This window comes from Pezoporus occidentalis, unplaced genomic scaffold (genome assembly GCF_034315485.1).
Source record: "Pezoporus occidentalis ecotype Australia unplaced genomic scaffold, CSIRO_AGI_Poc_V1 ctg381, whole genome shotgun sequence".
Taxonomy (NCBI): Eukaryota; Metazoa; Chordata; class Aves; order Psittaciformes; family Psittacidae; genus Pezoporus; species Pezoporus occidentalis.
Genome location: NW_026915704.1, coordinates 64,937 through 81,506, shown reverse-complemented (window position 1 = coordinate 81,506; position 16,570 = coordinate 64,937). Strand labels below are relative to the sequence as shown.

General features: G+C 43.6%; 1 protein-coding gene and 1 long non-coding RNA gene across 16 annotated transcripts in view; both read left to right on the top strand.

The window, feature by feature from the left end:
* The window catches only part of PITPNM2 (phosphatidylinositol transfer protein membrane associated 2), a 133,403-nt gene that overhangs the window by 65,669 nt on the left and 51,164 nt on the right, over positions 1 to 16,570 (top strand). For all 15 annotated transcript variants that reach the window (XR_009967317.1, XM_062632095.1, XM_062632086.1 and 12 more), the window contains 2 exons: positions 624 to 797; positions 16,180 to 16,394. Coding sequence is in view for 14 of the 15 variants with exons in the window: in XM_062632095.1 (XP_062488079.1) it covers positions 720 to 797; positions 16,180 to 16,394 (293 nt within the window). In the remaining variant the exon portion in view is untranslated. The remainder of the gene's footprint in view (positions 1 to 623; positions 798 to 16,179; positions 16,395 to 16,570) is intronic.
* LOC134170595 (uncharacterized) lies at positions 5,041 to 6,114 on the top strand. The gene is made up of 2 exons (XR_009967319.1): positions 5,041 to 5,325; positions 5,950 to 6,114. It is a non-coding gene; the product is annotated as an uncharacterized LOC134170595 (long non-coding RNA).

Genomic DNA, 16,570 nt, shown 5'->3' with positions numbered 1-16,570 from the left:
GGTGGCAGCAGGATTTTGCCTGTGGAATACTTTGGCGGTGAAAGAGAAGGGATCCTACCAAGACACTAATCCAGAATAAAGCAGGGAAGAAAAGTACATTTCTGCTGTCTTTATTGTTAGAATTCAAATTACTTTATCCATCATGGTGTTCCTGAGGACCGAGGAAGTCTAATTATTGCCTTTTCTTGCTGCTGAATGAAGGCGAGAAGATAAAACCTGATACCTTTGAGTGGATGCAACTCTGGTGCGTTGCTGACATTGGAGAGATACTTCATTGTCTGGCAACAGAAGGTCTGCCTATTCATTTTGAGCTTTTGTCCCATCTCTTCCATGGAGATGCTATTGCATATGAAAGTCTGATTGGTACAGTGGCAGAGGTCAGGAAGGTAATAGCTTTGATGGTATCCCCTGAAGCAAATAAACATTATACTAAAAGATCCTGCTCAATTTGATACCAAGGGGCTGGGAGCACTCCAGGGATTCTCCTTTCTGCTGTTAAGCTTATAGCTATTACAGAAATTAATGTTTGCCTCTCGTTTGCTCTTTTTTTTTGGTCCTAATAGGATGTTCTGCACTAAGGATGGAAAATAACTGCTTCTCTCCTTCCCCCCCCTCTGTTTCAGGGATCCTCAATGCATTTCCTGGCCATTATTTAAGGAGCCTTTACTAAAAACTTCTGGATTGTGTTTCTGAGCGGACAAAGGATTTTTGGATTCAAAATGCTCATAAAGGAATATCGTATTCCTCTGCCCATGAGCGTGGACGAATATCGAATCGCGCAGCTCTACATGATACAGGTCAGTAATGTTCCAGCCCGTGTGGATGAGTGCAGGGGAACACGGGGCTTTGTGTGGAAGAGTGGGGCATTGCTGCAGGATTGGATGTGTTATATTTGAGGTTTGCTGGGTGCTTTTAAAGGAGCGGGGTGGGGGGGAGGTGATACAAACTTCTTGATGTGCCTCCTCTTATCCCTAAATCAGAGCCTCTGTTTGGCCTAGCTGGGGAAACAGTGGCTTGTGGAAGGATGCACTGAGCCCATGTGTGTGTGGGTACCTACCTGGAAGTCACCGAGCTATAGGGCTTAAGCAGCTACTGCTTCCCATTTAGACTATGGTTACTGCTCATCCCAGTTCCAACTGCAAACTAAAGGCTTGGGAAGAAACAGCCTAATATGAATTTGAGAGGGTAAAGAGAAGGCATAGTTTTGAATTTGGGGGGGGGGAGTGTGTGTGGTATTTAGATGTAATATTTCTTCACTTATGTACCACTATGAAATAGATACTAATCAGTTTAGGCATAAAACTGAGATTATTTTAATAGGCTTCTGAATACTGGTGGGAATTGTTGTTGAATTCCCTGTCTGCAATAAAGCAGTTAATTAAAATGTTGGGGTTTCTGTAACTCAAATCCTCCGTGCCCACATTCTCTTGGTGTTTGATATCCAAGCAGGAGCATTTATAAAAGGAAATGAATCTGAAGCGTTATTTCATTGTCCCACGCTTTAAATAAAAGTCAATTTTGCTCATCCAGCAGCGCACGCATCTGATACTGAGCTTGCAGGAGTGCTTTCTGTGGCAGGATGAAGTGATGTAGAAAGATCTACTTCGGCTTAAAACCCTAAAATGAGTAAAGGGAGAAAAAACCAAAGTCCCTAAACTAAAGCAAAAGCATTTCCCCATTTCATCCCTGACCATCCAGCCGTGTCTCTTTAAGGACTCATGCACTTGGAGTTGACTATTAACACAGTCTATGGGGTGTGTTTTCCAGTAATAACAATCAAATTTGTTTTTCTGACACAAATGTATCATCTTTCTGTGTTTAACCTAAATGTTAGCCTAAATGAGTAAACATTTTTCTTAGGTGGCTTCGTTTTTGTGTATTTTTCCCTGACACTTCAGTTGCTTTGAACAGAGCAGGTTGATGGAAGCAGTGTGTTAGCTACGCAGAAGCTGCCGGCAAGCAGCAGAGCTTACAGGGGAATGATCTGATGGAGAAGGAGGAGCCCACCTGATTTCATGGGGGCTGAGTATTTAACTGGGCAGTGTGAGTTGTGGAGGACTTGGTCAGGGGCTGAATTTGCTGTTCACTTTCAGAGTTAAAGTACTTCTTTCTGTTTCATTTATGCAGAACACTGGATTGCACTTGGTTCACTTGACAGTGATTTTAGCAGTATCTTAATGTCAAAGGGCGTGATAAGCCATTAGGGTGTCAGTCAAGGGGAAGTTCCCTGGCCCAAGAAACTACTTAAGTAATTACTCATCGGAATGGAGCTATCCAGCCCTGCTCTAATTTTCTAGTGCACTGATGTGCAGCAAAGTAAGGTTTCCTCTTAGATCAGGTGCAATAGCTGGTGTCAAGTCAGGTCTCTGATCTCCCTCAGAGAGTTCCAGGTCAAGCTAGGACCACTGCGTGTAGCCCAAGATCCAGGTGAGCTGCAGAAGTGCATGCCAAGCCATTGCCTTGGCTGCATTATGTGTACAAGAAGAGCAAGAGGAAAAGTTTAGCTGTGCTTTATACTGAAAATACCAGTCTCAAATTTGAAAAGATGAAATAATAAACCCAGAAAACCCACTTAGGGTAGAATGTGGAGTTTCTGTTCTGTTTGTTAATGTTGGGTAGCAATCTGCTTTAGCTCTTCCTGAAACTGGTGGAAAGGCCCCTGCTGGCTTCAGTGGGAGCTTTCCCTGGGCCATGATTATCGAATGTCTTTTCCTTCAGTTTGATTTAAAAGTGGAGGTTTTGTCTTTGAGGCAGGCACTGGGGCAAGAGCAGTGGGGAGCATGACTTCCATTCTTACCAGAGAATGAGGAAGGGTTTCATGTCTCTCTTTCTCCTGTGAAGCGCATAAGGGGGCCACAGAAAAAGCAAGCTCTGCATGTTGAACCCCCTTAGGGGAACAAGCTGAGAGATCTGTGTAGAGCAGCGGTGTTGAGGCATTTCTTAAGTCTTTTGACTGAAACATGGAACAGAATGATTTCGAGTAGCTCCTGGGGAGAGGAGCGATTCTTAAAAGCAAAAGGTTTGTTTCAAAGGCATTGGTTGGGTACGGTGTCATTATTGCTGGAGACACTCGTCAGCCTGGTTGTGTAAGAAGCAGTTTTCCAACAGTGTAAGAAGGAGATGTCACAATCACTCCTCAAGGGTTTTTGAGAGCCTTAAGCATGTGCTTGGAAGTCGATCATTGATTTATCATCGAGCTCATGAGTGAGGATTCCCATTCATCTCCAAACCAGTTGGTATAAAGGTGCTCTTTAAGGAGCAATCCATTAATTTTCCTAGATTTCAGCATCCTCCAAATGAAAGTTTTCCAAAAGGACCTTCTCACCTGGGGGATGAAGCCCATGGAATTGCTCTGGGAACCCTTTCTGTGAAAGTAGTGCTTCAAAGCCATTTGAATGCAGTTAGGGATGTTCAGTCTCAAGCTGCAGTGCTGTGGTCATCGTTCAAAGGTGTTTTCATGGAGGTCTTTGCAGTGGAAAGTCCTTTTGTCTCCTTTCAGAAGAGAACAATCCCTCTTTAGAAGTCTTCACAAAAATTTCCACCAGATTTGATGATCACACCCAGGTAGCAAAGGATGCTTCCATTAAACTGGGACAGGCTGTACTCATATTTACTGTATTTATTGGCTGGGAGAATTAACATTGTGCAGTGTACAATCCAGCCTCTCTGGTTCTCTGCTCCACTAGGCAGGCCAGACACACAATAAATCACTGTGTGCGTGCCCATGTTGCTTTGTAATTCCTCTTCAAGTTCTCCAGGCTGGTGTATAAAGTTGTGGAAACTGAGGTGAGTGGCTGCTGCTTTGCATCAGTATTATTATTATCATTATTATTATTAATAATAATATTATTTGAGGGTGAGAGAAGTGGAGCAACAAATCTCTTAAGTGTTGCTTTCTGCTACCTTCTGAAATACTATCTACAAAGACAGTGGTTTCAGTACTTTAAGTAGCACTTGAATTCTTCCATAAATAAGTTAATCTTACATTAAAGCAAAGGACTTAATGTACCCTTCGCTTGCAGCCCAGCAGATCTGAACTGAATTAGTTTTCTCTATTAAATTTTAGCCTATCAATATCTGTATTTTCATGGGAAACCTCTCATGCTGTCAGTGTCTTCAGGTTGGGAGCTCTTGCTGCATTAAACACATAGCAGTTAGGTCTTAGCTTTTCCATGTTGCATCATTAGCTTTTCCATATTGCTTCATAGAAGAAGAGTTTTGGTCTCTTTTTCTATCCAAATTAAAAGATACCCATCTTCATATCTGAGCTTGGAGCCAGTGATCTGCCTTCCTGCTGTGACCTGATTTTATTCCGGCGCATAAAATGGGCAAAATATTTCAAAACAGTGAAATAATTCCTTGTACTGCTTTTCTAGACAACAGTTTTGTGGTATAACTCTTTCCTAGGGATCAGTGCACACGTTTCAGATCCTGTTGTGCTTCCAAGGGTAAGGGATCTCTGGATATACTCAACCTTGAGAGTTGCCCATTGGAGCTGCAGCTTGACCTGGGGAAACTGCAGGCCCCTCTCTTAACATAAGCAGAAAGCAGGTGGAGATGAGCACTGAAGGGAGTTTCATGAAACACAAACCAGTTATGGAGGGGACGACTGTAAACATCTGTAGGGTTTTCTTTCTTCCTGCAGGAGCGCTGAACCCAGGACTCTGTCCTGGATGTCTTCTCTGTCTCTGCACATCAATCCCATCAAAGGCATGTGCAATATTTCTGTCTCTGTGAGGACTTTGAAGCCTGTCGTGCACAAAAGATTGGCCCATTCTGTGTTATACATTAAGTAGATCTTATTAAAGAGTCCTTTAATTCTTCCTCTTGTAAGTGAGCTGCACATGCGTGTCTCAATAACTTTCCTATAACACTTGCTTCCTTTTCTTGTGTGTTCAGGGAACCTACCTTTAGATACACCTCCACTCAGCCCAGAAACAGCCCACACTTTAAAGTCTCTGTCTCACAGAGGCTTGTGTTCCAAGATCTGAATGTGCTTGTCAGAGAGATCAGTGTGGTATTAGCCAAAGGTCAGTCCATTTACCATCTTAATAACGTTCATTACTGTGGTTCCATATGCCATAAGATTCCGAGGGACTGTTGCCCTTCCGACCCTTATATAAGATGAGAGAATCCCTCCTGTTATTAAATGTTATTTTTGTATCAGTGTCCATAGCTTGCTATCTCTGCTGTAAATACCTCCGGTCCTCATTTTCTCCACACAGTTTTCTCCAAGTACTTGTGATCTTCCTTCAAAGATGGTGTCCTTTAAAGGAATTCTTCTGGACCTAGTGATTGCCTTTTGAGGATTAGACTTATTTTAAGGTGCTGTGTCATCCTCATAAGCTAATAACACTTAATATGTTATTCAGCACTTCAGGGGTCCGTGACTGAAGAAGGATTTGCCCCTGTTTGAGGCAGTCTGTTAAAGAGAACCCATCTGCTCAGCACTGTCTGCTGATCTCGGGCAGGATCCTGGGAATTGAGGGCTCTTCTCATCTTTGAACATGAGCCTCTCTTCTACATTCCCTCAGGGCTTTGTGTTTATTGCCTTCCCTGAAACATCAGAGCGTGTTTCCAGGCGTGATGGTGCTGTGATGCTGATGGAGTACCCTGAGTCACTTCCCTCTTTGCCGAAGGATGATGCTTTATCCGTCATTTCAGTTTCCAGACCCCTGCACTGTCCTGTTTTCTCCTTCATTTGCATGTAGCTCTCAGGTAGTACCTCTGAGAATAGACATAAATGTGTGCTTGGTGGTGGTGATTCTTGAGGCCATGTCCTGATACCTGGGTGCAAAAGCCGTGTCCCTTAAACTGTTAGCTACACTTGGCAATTGCCAGCAGGCTCAGCAGATGGTGAAAGATTGATTGAGTGGGGGAAAACAAACTAACCCTTCATCTCTGGACACTGAAGAACGGGATGGCTGATTATTTTTGTTTCATTTGCAGATGCCTTGGCCATCTGGACAGATAGACATATATGCTTTAATTTTAAAAGCAAGTGACACTGCTGACAGCTCCCGAGACCCTGGAATCACAAGTCTAAAAGCAAAAGCCTGATTTGAAGTTTCCCTGCCAAATTCTGTGCTGCAGTATTTAAAAGCTGTGACTTCTGTGTTCTTCCTTCCTTCGGTTTTCATAACCTTTTCTTTGTGATCATGAGGGCTTGCATCCTTCTGAAAGAAGAGCGAGACACTTAGCTTTGAGAACAAGGGAGGTACCGGTACGTTCAGTGCAGTCTGATTTGCAGTGATGGGTTATCATTTTGGGAAAACAGACCAAAATAGCAAACATCTTTTCTGCATTTACTTCTTTATTTTGAAGTTGTTATCCTGGAGCAGTTCTTCAACTGGCTGTTACTGGTGAAAACGAGATTGATTTTAGAGTTGTGAACTGTGTTGCCTTGACAGTTCACACGTGCTCTCTTTCTCTAGCAAAGCTGAGTGAAGCTATAAAGGTTATACCACAACAATTAATCCAAACCTCAGACTGGTACTAGTTTGAATACAGGATGCAGCACTGATAATCCCACTGAGCTTGTGACTGTTAAAAATCCTTTTTTCCTTTTTTATTCCTATAGAAGAAGATTTCTGACATGTGGACAGAGTCTTGGCTGTTGACGCAGATTAGGTTCTCACTTCTTCAAATACCTGAAGGCAAATAATGATTTAAGTATTAGGAAAACCATGAGGATTTCTTTAAGCCAGTCCTCCAGTATTGTAGCATACAGCCTATTGTTAGTGAATAATTGCACTGAGTTCCTAAAATCTAAGGGATATAACCAGAGAATTGATCCAAAACACCCTGAGTTGAAATTTCATCTCTGGCTCGCAATACAATAATGGACAACTTGCTTTACTTCCCTTAAGCTGGGGACAGTAATTCTCATAGAAAGTGCCTGTGGAAAAGTTAATACAGGGAAGAACCTGTTTAAAACCAGGGAAGGAAATAATCAAGGGAAGATGAAACACTGAGCTGGAAGTGGAGTAGACGTTTTGAAAGATGGAGCATGTGGGGTAAACAAGCTTGAGGTATCTCCATAATAAAGTGATTCCTACTTCATGTGCCTCTGGCACATCCAGCCCTGGCTCCGTCGGAGTGTAACTTTGTAAGGGTGTCTTTGTAAGACAAAGTGATTAATGAGTGGCCATGGGAATGGTTCCCTTAATGCCGTAAATTCTTTATGGTTCTGCACAATTGATCGTCCCCGAAATGTCCTGGTTTTGTACAAACAGCTTCGTTAATATCAAGACCCGATTCCAAATAACGCAGTGCGTACAGCATCTGTACACATTGATGCTCTGTATTTCTGCTCTGTCTTGCGCGAGTCTGCTGCTGGCAACCTGTCCTGCCTTTAACTTTTAGGGCTTTTTCTTAGGGATGTGTTTTACATTACGAGAAAAGCAGCCAAGAGTAATGGTGCTGCAGATGAGGATAGCCTGCACTTTCTGGGGTGAGAATTGTCCCTTCTTTTCCATGCTCAGCTTTGCTCTGCTTCTGCTGGCCAAGAGTCTTGCAGTATTTGGGGCTGGAAACCCAGAAGGAGGAGGTTCTTACAGCTGCAAAGAGCTATGACCCTCACCTCATAACAGCTCTTGGGAGAGTGAAGGGGTGGCAGGAACAGGCCTGTTATCTTCTGGACACTAACGTACCTTCCATCAGAAAGCAGCTGTACATGTGCTTCTCTCTGACAAGAAGATCCTTCATGAGTAACATCTTCATCTTTCTCCTTGTGTGCTTAATATCTCCTTGAAGGTAAAATTACATAGTGGCTGTATAATGGGATAAGCATGCAGCAAAAGGTCAGCAATTCCTATGTGATATTCCCAATTCTTACTTGGTAAACTTGAGGGAAGAGCCCCATAATATCCCTGCTGCAGGCAGGGGGATGATCAGATGGCAGCTCCTTGCAGACCTTCCAAATGCAGTGTCAGGCAGGGATGCGAAGGTGGGTCCTTGATCTGTAAAGTGTGTGGACGTAGAGGAGGCTGTGTTCATGGTCAGCAAAGTTTTAGGTCTCTGTGAAATGTTAAATATCTCTATATTGATGGAGCTGCGCTCCTTGGCCACCTGACACAGCAGCCTGGAAAGGGGCAGTCTTTTCATAGCACTGGGACCAGGTTTCTGCTAGGATGGGGACTCTTCTAATTTCCCTCTACACTTTACAACTCTCTCATTTTAGGACTCCTTTTCTTTGTTTTCAGCTGGATGTTAGGAACACTTAAGACGGGGTTTTATGCTCTGCTGGTGAAGCACCGGTGTTTGGGGGAAGGAGTATTGCAAAGTGGAATGAAACACTGCACGCCGTACACTATCCAAACCTAGAAGGAGGATGTTTAGGACGGCTGCTTTTTTGCCTTTATTAATGAAGCCATTGACGAGCAACAGATTTCTTTCCCCTCTCCCCGGGGTTTCAGGTCATTCCAATGTGTACATCACAATGAGGCTCGGAGTCAAAGTGCTGTTGTAAAGCCTCATGTTCTGATCGTTATCTTGTTGACTCAAATGAACCTTCCTTTGCTAAAGAAGTATTGACACTGGCCCTTCATGTATTATTTTTCTTTATCAGCATTAATTGGATTAAAATCATTGTCATGCGTGAAAGGAGGTGTGTTGGAGCACAAAGGGCACGTGGAAACCTCTGCTGTGGGCACCATGGTTACTAGTGACATCACTTGCATTGCTGTTAACAGCAATGATTTGGGTGCAGCGTTCAAGCCTGAGTGAAGATGGCCTAAACTAAACCCGGTGGATTGCTGATGCAGTCCCATTGCCATGGAAACAGATGCTTTGGTTTGAAGCTGCCTGTACTTGTAATGTGGTGCACATGGTGTAAACAGAAACATGGTCCTGCGATGTCCACAACTCCTGAAAGGGCAGGAAAAGTGTTACTGGAGAGGGTAGGAAGCCCTGTTGCTTTTGGACTTGGTTCCCTGTTAGCGTAGTGCCAACCTAGTTGTGCACAGTGAGATATGGAAAGCCTTGCTTAAAGTGAACAAGAACAAACCCCAAAAGTCCTTTACTGTCCTCCAGCAGTTTTGCTGTTGAAGGACTGTCAGTCCAGGTTGATATGGATCATTTCTTACTTGTACCTTACGAAGTGCAGGTTCAGAAATACTCTAAAACCCACCCCTGGGGTAGCAGGGTTCCTAGCTCCTGGCTACCTTTTACACTGTCTTTCCAGTATAACCATTAGGACTGTGCTTAACTCCTGCAAAATCGGAGTAGAGAAGGTTCTACATCTTTTTCTTTTCCTTTTGAGGACTGTTTTGCTGTGTTTTGGTAAAGGTCCCTACTCAAGCCCAGTGGAAGAAGACACTGGGCCACACCATGGTTAGGATGCTGAAATGAAGCTTGAAAGATCTGGGTACTTGACTTACCCTGCCAGCAGCTCTGTGTATTCAGGTTACTTTCCCCCGCTTCAGAATTCCATCATCCTTAACTTGAGAGGACTCGGCTATTCTGAGTGTGTCCTTGGACAGCACGAAGTTGTGTGTGATGTTCCATTTCAGCTCTCTATTGCGTTAATAACTGTAAGCCTGGGTTTTAGGTTTAATTTAATTCATGTAACTTCCTGTTTGCTTTTAGAGCATCTTATGCACTGACTAAATTATGTTGGATTTGATCTGATCAGAAGTTCTCCTTCTTGGCTTCTGGAAGTGGAATAGTGCCATCCCCTCTGCTCCCTTCTTTCACACTAAAAAAAGCTTCTCGCTTAGGTATCACCCTGGTTATGGTGATGTGATTTGAATTGAGTGTTTCAGGTCTTTGGCACACACATTTTTAAAAGATAAACCCAATAAAAACCAGCTTGGGAAGTAGGACTTCATGGTACTTTTAGGGTAAGGCAACGTTTTGTTGGCAAAGACCTGATTTTTGGTTGCCTGCAGTAAATACTGACCATGAATGGTGCCTGGTCTATCAGATATCTGTATCAGCAGGCAGAAGGTTACCAGTAGTGAAAGCAGATTGCTCATAATGAATTAGATGTCAGTTTGAATGCTCAGAAAGGAGTGGTTAACAGGACCCAGAGCTGAGTCATGCCGCAGCAAGAGGCAGCTGAAGATGGAACAGATACACCCAGGTGCATGCACATCATCACTGTACATGTTATCCGTGTACAAAAATGCTGCACAGGAAAATGTGTTAAGGATAAAGCATGCTTTAGTTTCAGCATCTTTTGGTGTTTTCCAGTATCTCTGTCTCTTTCTGGTTTTTAGGTGCTGTTTAATTCTGGCTTGCAGCAGCTATGGCTGAAGCTGTGCATCTGTTGTCATGCTGGTTTATTTGTGGTGTTTGAATGCTAGCATCACCACAGTAAGCCCAGAGACATGGCTGAGGCTAACAGCCTGCTTTGCTTATAACTTCTCCCAGCACTTCTGTAGAAGGCTCAGGTCATCATCTAGCTGGTGCCTTCTTAGTAATGCAGCTTCTGCTCTTGCACAGTGCCTGCAGGTAGGAGATGATGAGGGCTGGCAGGCTGCTGCCTGTAGCACGTCAAGGAACGCAGTTGGTGATGGGAAGAAGGCAGCACTTTGAAAAATGAATTAAAGAGTGAAATCTCTGTCAGTAATGTCCAGCTGGAGACAGCTGGGAGTATTTTTCCCTTAATGTACGCAAGAGGTTGAAAACAAGTAGTTAATTCCTCTCCAAGCCTAAACTTTGTAACTCAACCTTTACTTTTGTACTTCTTTTCTAAAACTGAATAGAAAAAGGTTTAAAAATGGGTCTGATTAGTGAAACCAGGTCTTAATAACCTATCCAACGATGGCAGAAGTCATCTGTCCTAAGCAGCTTCAGGCATTTTTGTTGTCTGGTGGATCGTGTGAGGCAATTTAGGCTTTCTCTGGTTCCCAAAGGACAGGTCTGTTTCTGGGAACTTAATTGGCATTTGTGGTAGCCTTAATATCCAAACCAATAAAGAAGTAGTAATTGGCCAAAGAGAATGTTTTCTTGGCCTTTCTTGCCACAGCAGCATGAGCAAGTATGTTAGCAGGATCCTCTGGGGATATTTGCTGTCATGTTCTTGTTCGGTGGTTACATAGATGCCTTTGTTTGCTGTCATCATTAACTGAAACCATCAACCGGTTGTAAACTTCTTGTATCTATATCTGTGTCTAAATGGGATAAAAAAAATAGCCCAAGACTTCAGTGTTATTTTAATAGCTTTTCCCAGAAGAATTTGTCTGGACTATCAAAATACCCTGTTGCCACATGGGAGCTGGAGGGAAAAAATATCTATCTTCATATCTTCTGGTTGTTGTTTACAGACAGTGATTTGTGTCTTTGTTATCCATGGACAATAGGTCTACCAAGCATAATGCTATCAGTCTTCATAATTTGACTAATCTCAAATCAAAACTCACATGGATCATCGAAGTAGGCCACTGGTACTGTGTAAATATATTGCTGTCATGGACCAGTAACCTTCATCATGAAGCTAAAGCAAGTCAACCTTTTGTAATCACTCTCTTGCTTAGGTTGAGGGGTTGTCCTGTAAACAATAATCAGTGGTAAACAAGGTAAGATTATAGCTATAATCTATTTGATAAGCTAGAACAATGCCTGGCTTGCCTATGACCACCATGCACCCTACCCTCTCTTCACTGCTCTCTGCAGTACCATTGCACTGCTCAGAGTAGTAAGTTACAATAAAAAAACCCCAAACTTTAGGAGAAACTAAGCCCCAGAGTCATGTGCAGTGCTGCAAAATGCTACAAGGCAAATTGGATTTCCAGAGCCTGACTTCTGTATTTCTCCAGCCAGTACAATAAAGCACATTTTAGCTGTTTTATCCACCATTATGCATTCTTGTTGTGGGAATGCTGTTCCTCCAGCTGTAGGGAGACTCCTCAAGTTATGGGGCTTTCTGTTGCCATTAGCCATCATTCCTTTACTGAGCTTTCTATTGCCATCAGCCATCATTCCTTTACTGAGCTTTCTATTGCCATCAGCCATCATTCCTTTACTGAGCTGTACCCACATACAAGTGGCATTTAGTTACTTGGTCCCATTCATCTGAGCCAGATGAAGTTTGCTGGACTAAGGCTTTGCAAGATGTGCTCCATGTTGTTAACCGAGAGCGAGTCTCATTTGTGACTGGGACAGGGGATGGAACCTGAGAACTGCTCAACCTATCTTTGCTAGTGGAAGGCTTTGTTTACAGCCTTTTGTCTCCGGTTGTGAAGGGCAGATGAGAAATGGGGTTAGGCTAGCCCAGTGTTTGCATGACATTCACAGGAATTATTCACTTATGATTGTTATGGCGAGGTCATGTGCTGTGTCCCATGCTATGCTGCTGTGCCAAGAGATTTATTTTAATAGGAGCCTTTAAGTAACTGGCATTCTTGCTAATCATGGTGCATCTGCTTCTCTGGGTTCCCTGTTATGAGTGATTTAATGCTATTACTTTAGCTGGAAGGGATCTGTGTCACCATCTGTCCTGTAAAGCTATTGATGGGGCTGTGCAGAACATGGAGTGTCATCAGCAGAAGAGAGGGACTTCTAAAGGATGGCTGGATTTCCTGTTGTAATACAATATAAGATGGTTTACTGTGATTACAGCTTAGATAACTTGCATATAAAGGCTGTTAGCTACTCTTTGATTTTGCTGGGGACCGTTCCTCAGGTATTTAGAGAGAGAAGATGCTGTTGTCAGTTAACAGCAAGTAGTAACAACAGGGGTAATCTGCTAAATAAAGCGTTTCTCACAGGGGCATGGGTCTATGAGGCAGAAACATTCAAGACTGACCCCCAAATGCCTGCACAATTGCCCCTTCCAGCAGACAAATACCCTTTGGAGAGGGTTTGCACACACTGCTCAAGCCAAATGCTTTCCTAATCGATGGTTGCTTTTTAATTGTTGCTTACAGACCAGTTCCTTGTAATAAGCTCTCTCCATGCTGTAGCTGAGTCACAATAGACATGAAGGGGCTATATAGCTGGAAAGCAAATTGCTCTTCGCTCCCATAAGTGGTGTGCTTTCACAGTACCACTTACACACAGGGCATCATCCTGGTCTCTCAAGTGTGTGCGGTTGATGTCTTGATTTCTGTTGTCTGAGAAATGCATCTTCTTATTGTCTTTGTGACTGGTTAGTAATTGTGCTGTTTACCATCTAACTTGACTTTCTGGTCCTTCCTGACCTCACTGTGGCTCGTTGCCTTCTCAGCAAGCTAACTGGTAAGTATGAGAGCAGGCAGGGCTGGGAAACAGCTTTGTGTGGGTTTATTGTGTGGAGTTTGTCTTTCCTCATCTGCTCCTTCCCACAAGAAGTTATATTGTGTTTTGAGTATAAATTGGCCTGACTCACAAGTCCTGGCTCGGAAGATAGGTTGGGATATAAACTTTGAGGCTCTAATGGTTCTATCGTGCAAAGGTACAGCTCTTATTTCACATTCATCAGTTAAATGTTCTTGCTGTTCCTTGTCGTATCTTATGTAGATCATTTGCCTAAAGCTTTCAACTGGGTGAAAGAGACTGAGGGCTGGAGCTGGTCATCTGGAAAGGCTGAAGGAGGAAGCATGCCCTGCTCTCAGGATGGCGTTCATGGTCTCCTGCAGGTGCATAGAAGTGAATCAAATAACCAGAAATGAGAAGTAGGACACGAGCTGACTTCCACGGGGAGTCTCAGTTAATTTGGGTTTTTCCCTCCTTCCTTCCCTTTCAAAGTGTTGGGCCCATAACACCGTGCCACCCATCACATCTCCCACGATCAGACAGCTCGGAGAAGCTGAGTGTTAGCATTGCCAGGTCATGTAGAAACCTGCTTGTGGAAGTATTCATGTAAAGAGAAAATTGGCTGATCCTATGGGTTCAGCAGGGTTCTAGCTGTAGGATGAGAGCCCACCTTCATACAGAGAGATTTTTGCCCAAACTGTCTAAATGAGGGAGCCTGGCTTTGCTTTGAATCCTTGTCTTCAGTGTTCTTGAATGGATCAAGTTAGGGAGAAACCTCTTGCTTTGATCCATCTTCATTCAATCCATCAGGTAACAGAGGAAAAGCAGGGATTTGGGACGTGTATTAAGCAAGGGTGACATGGCATTGCAGGGTGGGCTTCAATAAAAGGGAACATACTGCAGAAGAGCTCCCTGGCTGCTGCTTATCTGTTTGATGGGAGCTGAAGTCAGAATCGGCAGCAAAGGATCTTGAACCTTCAGACTTGTGGTTATGGAAGCACTGGTCCCTTGCATGGCCCTCTGGAGACCTTCCAGAGATGGAGAGCTATAAGAGGAAGGCATAAGGCATATCTCAGATGTAGCTCTGACAGGAAAAGTATGAAATTGCATTCTGAGAAAGAAAGCCTAGTGGGTATTTTTATCTATTTTCATATCAACTGTGGCCATTAAATCTTCAGTGTTTTGCTTTTCTGATTCAGTACAAGTGTTTCTAAATCCGGGGACCCAGTTCTGTGTCGCTCCTGCTTGGCACAGCCCTGGGACGTGCCGAGTCCTCTCGGTGCTGTGGATTTCTGTTGCAAAACCTCCTCAATAGGTTTTTGTCCCAGATGAGGACTTGCAGATTTGACTGGAATTGCTGGTAACCGTGCAACCCAGAATGGAGTTTTACATCCAGCTGGTGCACAACTCTCCATGTGATAACTTGGCACGAAGAGGAGCCGTCTTTCCCCTCGTTATGATTTCCACGTGCTTCTGCCATATAATAAAGCTCTAGATCTCCATAATTTGTATCAACTCTTGGGAGCAGATGCTGTGCTATTATTCTGTCTGACACATTCACTGTGCCTGCTGGGTTCCTGCCTTTGCTGAGACCTTTGAATTAACCAGCGGTTTTTGGGGTCATCAAGATTATTTAATGTTATTATCATAAATATTTGCACAGGACTTGGTCAGTGCTTATATAAGAACTGAAAGGCAGTAATTTGTTTTAAGAGGATGTGTGTTTTAATGAAGTGCCAGCTGAATGGTAGAAATCAGCTGTAAAAAACAGTGCTTTTCTTTCGCAGGGCTATTGCAGTTTGTGGGGTGGGAAAAATGCCTCTTTAGCTTGTCAGTTACTGAGATTTGTTGGTTATGGCTGTTTAAACTTCAAATTGCTTGAAAGCTCTTTAAAAAGAGGGCTGTTTACTTCTAAATAGCTGTGTTGGTTTATCAGCCCGCGCTCAAAAGATGAGAAGCTGATCTCTTGCATCTTTATTAATCGTTTTCTGCTAAACCATGTTATCCTTTGTATTGTTTGCATGCCAAAACTGAGGAGCTCTTCTTGTGTTCTATTTCACAGTTGCTTCTTGCATCAAATCCCTTTGATTTGCTCTGAATTTTGAAAGTCCTGTGCTCTCAAGTACAAACAATAAACCCAAAATACTAACAATGGTAATCTGTTGTTTGGAAATGGGGGAGGTTCCACAGCATCCAATCTGCTGAGATGAGTTAGAAACGAATAAATGTTTGCTTTGCCTTTAGCTCCTCTTAGAAGCACTGAAATCAGTATTTATTGTTGAAGGAATTTTTGCCAGCTTTCTCAATGAGGGACAATACTACAAAGAAGCCAAAATCTGGAGGCTGCCAGGGGGTGCTGTGTGCATTCTGGCAAACTTGGGTTGTTTCTCCTAAATATCTTAATTAACAGAGCCTAGCATCCAAGCTGTTCTTGGAGAGCTGCTGCCATGCCAGACTACAAGCACCAAGCCCCCAGGTCCTGGGGGTTTAGGTTGTGAAGTAGTCTTCTGTGCTGTGATGTTGCACCAAGCGTGTGCGTGATCCTTCACGCTGATACCACACCACAAGAGTGTGCCAGGTTGGACAAACTCCCCTTTGCCATGTCACCTGGTGATGCAAAAGGTGTTTGTGCTGTTGGGTGGTTCACAGCTGGAGCCAAGGTTTGGTGTTCTGTGGGGAGGAGCGGTGTGTAACCTGTTACAGGAGCTGGAACTGATGTGTCATTAGGTCTCCATTCAAACTGTCTCTTTGTGTCCAAATCCAGTTTCTTTACAGGATCCTTAATAAATCAAATCTCTGTTCTTGTGTTGGCCAGAGGAGCTTTTGAACCTTTTCCTTTACAATCTCTAGGTTTGGTAGTCTTACAGCCAGGGTGCCGCTACAATTATGCTGTCTCTATGAAGCTCTGCTCAAAAGGAGTCCTGGAAACCATCCCCAGCGTAATCTTGGTACCTAAGATGCACTGAAAGGATTAACTTCCTGATATATTTTCCCTTTCAGAAAAAGAGCAGAGAGGAGACCTGTGGGGAAGGCAGTGGAGTGGAGATCCTGGAGAACAGGCCATACGTGGATGGACCTGGAGGCAATGGGCAGTATACTCACAAAGTGTACCACATTGGTATGCACATACCCAGCTGGTTTCGGTCAATATTGCCCAAGGCAGCTCTGCGAGTCGAAGAGGAATCATGGAACGCCTATCCTTATACAAGGACAAGGTAAGCACAGCAAAATGTCCAGAGCTGGTGCCCTGTTTTAGAGAGAAGATTTGATGTGGCTGCGTGCGGCAGTGGCATCTCTTCCATCTGCAGTAATGTCCTTTAGAGAAAGTGGGCTCCAGTCCTAAATTCTTACACAGTGCTTCACGTCAGGAGTGTGAGTGTTCCCTGGGCTG